Source organism: Impatiens glandulifera, chromosome 3 (genome assembly GCF_907164915.1).
Source record: "Impatiens glandulifera chromosome 3, dImpGla2.1, whole genome shotgun sequence".
NCBI classification, from domain to species: Eukaryota; Viridiplantae; Streptophyta; class Magnoliopsida; order Ericales; family Balsaminaceae; genus Impatiens; species Impatiens glandulifera.
Window position 1 is genome coordinate 52,105,554 of NC_061864.1, and position 5,838 is coordinate 52,111,391.

The following is a 5,838-nucleotide window of genomic DNA, read 5'->3' on the forward strand; positions in this document are numbered from 1 at the left end:
CTTTTGTTCTTCTGTAAACGAATTTGATGTAAAAGAAATAACTTTTAGTACTCATGATTCATTTTATGTTAATGATTGTTACAAGATGCACCTAGGATGTGGGTGTCCTTCAAATAAAGTACTCAATTTTATTTGTTCAAATTATGCTAATAAAGTTCCTCATTGTGAGACATGTTTGCTTTCAAAATATCATCATTTACCTTTCCCTACTAGCACAACTATGACAAATGATATTTTTGATTTAATTTATATAGATTTTTGGGGTCCTCGTAAAGATGAATCTTATCCAATAACACCTATATGTTAACTAGTGTTGATGATTATTCAAGGTGCACTTGTATTTTTTCTTTTAACTGATAAAATTTTTGTGTTCAACAAAATTCAAAATTTATTTTTCTTGTCAATAATCAGTACGATAAAATCGTTACGAAAGTTAAACGTGATAATGGAACTGAGTTTGTAAATCTAAAATGAAAAATGGTTTTCGAACAAAAGGAAACAATTCATCAAATGACATGTGCTTATATATCACAATAAAGCAGTGTTATAGAGAAAAAACATAGACATCTTTTTGAAGTAGCTAGATCATTAATTAATGAGTTATTTAGGTTTGCCTATAAGGTTTTAACCTTTTTCACTTTTAATTGCTACCTATTTGATAAATAGAATGCACACATGAACTTTGAATTGGAAAACACTTTTTTATGTCTTATATGAAATTGAAATAGATTACACGATGTGGAAATTTTTTGGATGTCTAAGTTACTAAAACATGTCCACAAAAACCAATGTGAGAATAGAGGGATTAAGTGTGTATTAATCGGATATCCTTCAAACAAAAGGGTTATCTTTTATATAACTTTGATTCAAATGAAATAGTTATATCTAGAGATGTTTTCTATAAAGAGATATTTCATTTTAAAGAAGTCTCAATCATCACAAATCAACACACAAATTATGATCAGGTTACTTTGTCTTCTGATCATAGTTATATTTCTAATCAAGAAACGTCACAAACTAATGATAATTTTGTTTGTGATGCGTTCAATTCAGAAAACTTTATATTCATAAATATCGAGAATAACAAAGTCAAATCTAACTTTATTGGAACATATATATTTCCAAAAAGAAAAGTGCAGATATTATCGATCTAGAAAATATTTGTAGAAGTGGTTAAGGATCAGAATTGCTCCAACTTTGATGAAAAATTATGTTGCAAACCAAGTTGAAATAGAAAACAAACAAGAAAGAAAATATACTCCTAAAACTTTTCACTTTCACACCTCTAACATATATAAGGAATACATACTTTTTTTTTATCAAACATTGATCTTTACAAAACTCTTTCAAACTGCTATCATGCATCTAAAGATTCAAAGTGGATCAAATCAATGAATGATGAATTAGATTTTTTAAATTTAAATTTAACTGATTTACTAAAGGATACAAAGACAATTGGGTGTAGATGGGTATATAAAACTAAATTAAATGATGATGGTACTTTAAACAAATACAAAGCACGAATAGTTGCAAAAGAATATAATCAGAAAAATAGAAAAGATTTCCATCATTGTTTTGCCCATGTAGTTAAAAATGTTACTATTAGATTATTTAATGCTTTAACATCATCTGAAAAATAGAATTTACACCATATAGATGTGAATAATGCGTTCCTTCATATAAATCTTGAGGAAGACATCTATATAAAAATGTCACCAAGTTTATACGAAATCCAAAACATGGAAAATAATGCTAGAAAATAGAGAAAAAAACCTTTATGGTTTAAAACAAGCTTCTCGACAATGATATATATAGAATTATCTGCATTTCTTATATAATTTGGCTTCAATAGATCTGAACACGATCATTGTTTGTATTTCAAACGAAATGATCATAGTGTAATATCTCTATTAATATATGTTGATGATATCTTGATTACATGAGATAATCTTGAAAAGATTTTAAATATAAATAAACTGATTGATTCAAAATTATTTCTTATTAAGGAATTAGGAAATGTAAAAAAAAATATTGACTTGAAATTAAGCCAAAACAAAAATAATATATATATAAATCAAAGAAAATACATTATTGATTTAATAGATGATACATGAATGATGGGAGGTAAACAAGCTAAAATGTCAATGGTAAATGTACCAAATTTGAGAATGAACCTCAAACCATCTTTTAGAGTATTTATCTCAATATCGACTGCTAATTGGTAAGTTTTATATTTAAATTACGCACGTTTAGATATTTCATATTTAGTACAACACTTTTCTCAATTTATGCATAAACCACTTATATGTCATTGAAATTCAACTCTTTGTTTAGTAAAATATCTAAAAGGAATTGTTTCAATGAGAATTTTTTTATCCTTTTCAAAGCAAGACATATCTTGAAGTATATTCAAATTGACTTCTTGTATAGAAACTAGATGATCTATTACAGATTTTTATATTTATCTTGATAATTTGATTATATCTTAGAAAACTAAGAAACAAACAACAATTTCTAAATTTTAATCAGAATATTGAACTTTAGTTACAATTGTGAATTATAATAAATATCTTACATTTTGAAAGATTTTGAAATATAAAATTCTTTTATCTATTTCATTATATTGGGATAACTAAACTGTTATAAATATTTCCGAAAATTATGTTTTTCATGATAGAACAATACATTTAGATATTGATTGTTATTTAGTTAAAGGGAAATGATATAGGGAACGAATTGGGGGAACGAAATGGGGAGCGAAGCCACCTGGCATGCCACGGAGGAAAGAGAAAAAAATTACATCTCCTCTTTAGCAAACTCTCATATCATTTCCCGCTAATCAAACAAAACCCTCTTTATTCTCCTTCTTCCATTTTCTTCACCCTCGGCACGCTGTTTATCATCTTCTCCTTCCATTCTTTAGATTCGTCTTCATTCGCGCCGTCTAGCTTCTTCTCCTTACATTCTTTAAATTCGTCTTCATCCTCGTCGTTTAACTTCTTACTGTTCTTGCGTCTTCATCCTCGTCGTTCTTCCGTTCTTTAGTTTCGTCTTCATCCTCGTCGTCTTCTCCTTGCGTTTTGTTTAGATTCGTCTTCGTCACTGTCCGAATGTCCGATTAGCTTCTTCTTCTAATGGTATATCTTCTCTGCCATCATAGCTTACTTTTTTCTTTGTTTTATTGTTCTTCTGTTTGTTTCTTGGATTCACGTTTTTCTGTCGTTATGTGATTGTTATGTGTAGGAACCAATATGTAGCTAGAACCTGTATAAAATTGTTAATATTTTTGTTATTTTCCAGAACCTGTATAAAACTGTTAATATTTTTGTTGGCTTGTGTTGTCCTCTGTTTTTTTCTATGTTGTCCCGTGTCTTAAACTATGATGTCCCGTGTCTTAAACTATGTTGTCCCGTGTAAATATTGAAGTTGCTATAAATATTAATATTCTGATGTCATTTGTGTTATTGTAATATGTTGTTCTGTGTTTTAAACTATATTTTTTTTCGTTTTAATGCGTTTTATCCAATATGTCTTCCTGCATTTTATTAAATATGTTGTCATGTATTACTGTAATATGTTGTTCATGTGTTGTCATGTATTCTTTGTGCTGATTTCTCTTTTTTGTCTTATGTAGCCCTATGGATGAACCATCATCACCATGTACCGAAGACAAAATTCCCAATGTTGGGATGTCGTTCATTTCTGAAAATAACCTACCAACAATTGGGGACATAAATAGGTATATCTTTTTGTTGTTTATGTAGTTAGACTGTTAATATTATGTTGTTTTTAAAAACCTGTGTAAAACTGTTAATATTTTTGTTGGCTTGTGTTGTCCTCTGTTTTGTTTTATGTTGTCCCGTGTCTTATACTATGATGTCCCGTGTCCTAAACTATGATGTCCTGTATTTGTATACGTTGTTGTCATGTGTTGTAAATATTTAAGTTACTCGAAATGTTAATATTCTATTGTCATTTGTATTATTGTAATATGTTGTTCTGTGTTTTAAACTATATTTTAATGCGTTTTATTGTTCTTTTGTTTGTTTCAAGAGATTCACATTTTTCTGTTGTTTTGTGATTGTTCATGTGTTGATTTCTGTTTTTTGTATTCTTATGTAGCCCTATGGATGAACCATCATCTCAATGTACCGAAGACAAAATTCCTATGTTTGGGATGTCGTTTGTTTCTGAAAATGACCTTCGAGAATTTTATAGATTGTATGCACAATCAATGGGTTTTGGAGTCCGAAAGTTGGGAACAAGGAATGGACCAGATGGCAAACAGAAATTTTTCTCTATTGGATGTGCAAAAAGTGGTTCGTTTACGCCAAGGGGGAAGAATATATTTCAACTTAGACCTTCTACCAAGACCGTTTGTAAGGCCAGGATCAACATTGTTGTGAGGAATGATTTTGATTTTCAGATTAGTAGTGTCATTCTTCAGCATAATCATCCGTTGAGTCCTTCAAATTCTAGACATATTAGATCTCACAAGGTTTTAGATCCAAGTGCGCAGAGAAGATTGCAATTAAACGATGAAGCTGGAATAACATTGGCTAAAAGTTTCCAATCAATTGTAGTTGAAGCTGGAGGGTATGATAATTTGAAATTTGATGAGAGAACATGTCGGAATTTTATCTCAGAAGCTAGGAGGTCGAGGTTAGGAAATGGTGATGCTGAAGCTGTTTCTCATTATTTCTCCCAGATGCAAAACAGTTGTTTAAATTTTCATTACACCTTTGATCTTGACGAGGACTCACGTATGAGGAATGTTTTCTGGGCTGATGCGAGATGCAGGGCTTCTTACGATTACTTTTCTGATGTAATTACCTTTGACACAACGTACCTGACGAACCGCTATGACATGTCTTTTGCTCCGTTCGTCGGAGTTAACCATCATGGCAAATCTATTTTGCTAGGATGTGGTTTATTATCTAGCGAGGATGTGGCGTCATTCACTTGGCTTTTTAAGGCATGGTTGACGTGTATGCATGGACGTGCTCCAAAAGCAATAATCACCGATCAATGTCGATCGATGGCTATTGCCATTAAAACAGTTTTTCCAAACACCCAACATCGTTATTGTCTTTGGCATATAATGAAGAAGCTCCCTACTAAATTTGGTGCTCACGTTGAATATAAAAGCATTAAGAAGGCGTTGAATAACATTGTCTATAACTCGATAACAATTGAAGAGTGTGAAGAGAATTGGAAGAAAATGATACATGAGTTTCATTTGGAAAATAATGATTGGCTAAACTCTCTGCACATCGAAAGACATAAGTGGATTCCAGTGTACGTGAGATGTCATTTCTGGGCAGGCATGTCAACATCCCAGAGAAGTGAAAGCATCAATTCGTTTTTCGATGATTATGTTACTTCGACAACATCTCTGAAGCAGTTTGTTGAGCAATTTGATAGAGCACTAAAGAAGAACATAGAAACTGAAAACAAACTGGATTTTTAGTCTTTTAATTCAGTGATTCCAATTGTAAGTGGCTATTCTTTAGAAATGCAGTTTCAAAGCGTTTACACAAATGACATCTTCAAGTTGTGTCAAAACGAATTCAAAGGGTTAATGTTTTGTGACACGTCTATAATTGAATACAATGGCACAACTTATGTATTTGGAGTTTCTGAGAGCATTCTTAGAATTAATGGACAACATTTGCGTGATTTTTCCTACAAAGTATAGTACAACTCGGTGTTGGTTACTTTGAAATGTCAATGTCAAATGTTTGAGTTTAGAGGACTGCTTTGTAGGCATATATTGGCTGTTTTGAATAGAATGAAAGTGAACCAGGTGCCAGCATATTATATATTGGACCGTTGGCG

At 31.1% G+C, this 5,838-nt stretch overlaps 1 protein-coding gene across 1 annotated transcript; it reads left to right on the forward strand.

Moving 5' to 3' along the window:
• The first annotated feature begins 2,138 nt into the window (after positions 1-2,138).
• LOC124930357 (protein FAR1-RELATED SEQUENCE 5-like) lies at positions 2,139-5,470 on the forward strand. The gene is made up of 3 exons (XM_047470709.1): positions 2,139-2,221; positions 3,635-3,739; positions 4,123-5,470. Exons 1-3 carry the CDS (start codon positions 2,139-2,141, stop codon positions 5,468-5,470), a joined length of 1,536 nt encoding a protein of 511 aa, XP_047326665.1.
• The last annotated feature ends 368 nt before the right edge of the window (positions 5,471-5,838 follow it).

Bases quoted from the DNA above. Each gene is read 5' to 3' on its own strand.
- LOC124930357 (XM_047470709.1), top strand. From the start codon at position 2,139: ATGTCAATGGTAAATGTACCAAATTTGAGAATGAACCTCAAACCATCT. The intron at 2,222-3,634 runs GTAAGTTTTATA...TGTCTTATGTAG, and splicing joins TCAATATCGACTGCTAATTG to CCCTATGGATGAACCATCAT. The intron at 3,740-4,122 runs GTATATCTTTTT...ATTCTTATGTAG, and splicing joins ACAATTGGGGACATAAATAG to CCCTATGGATGAACCATCAT.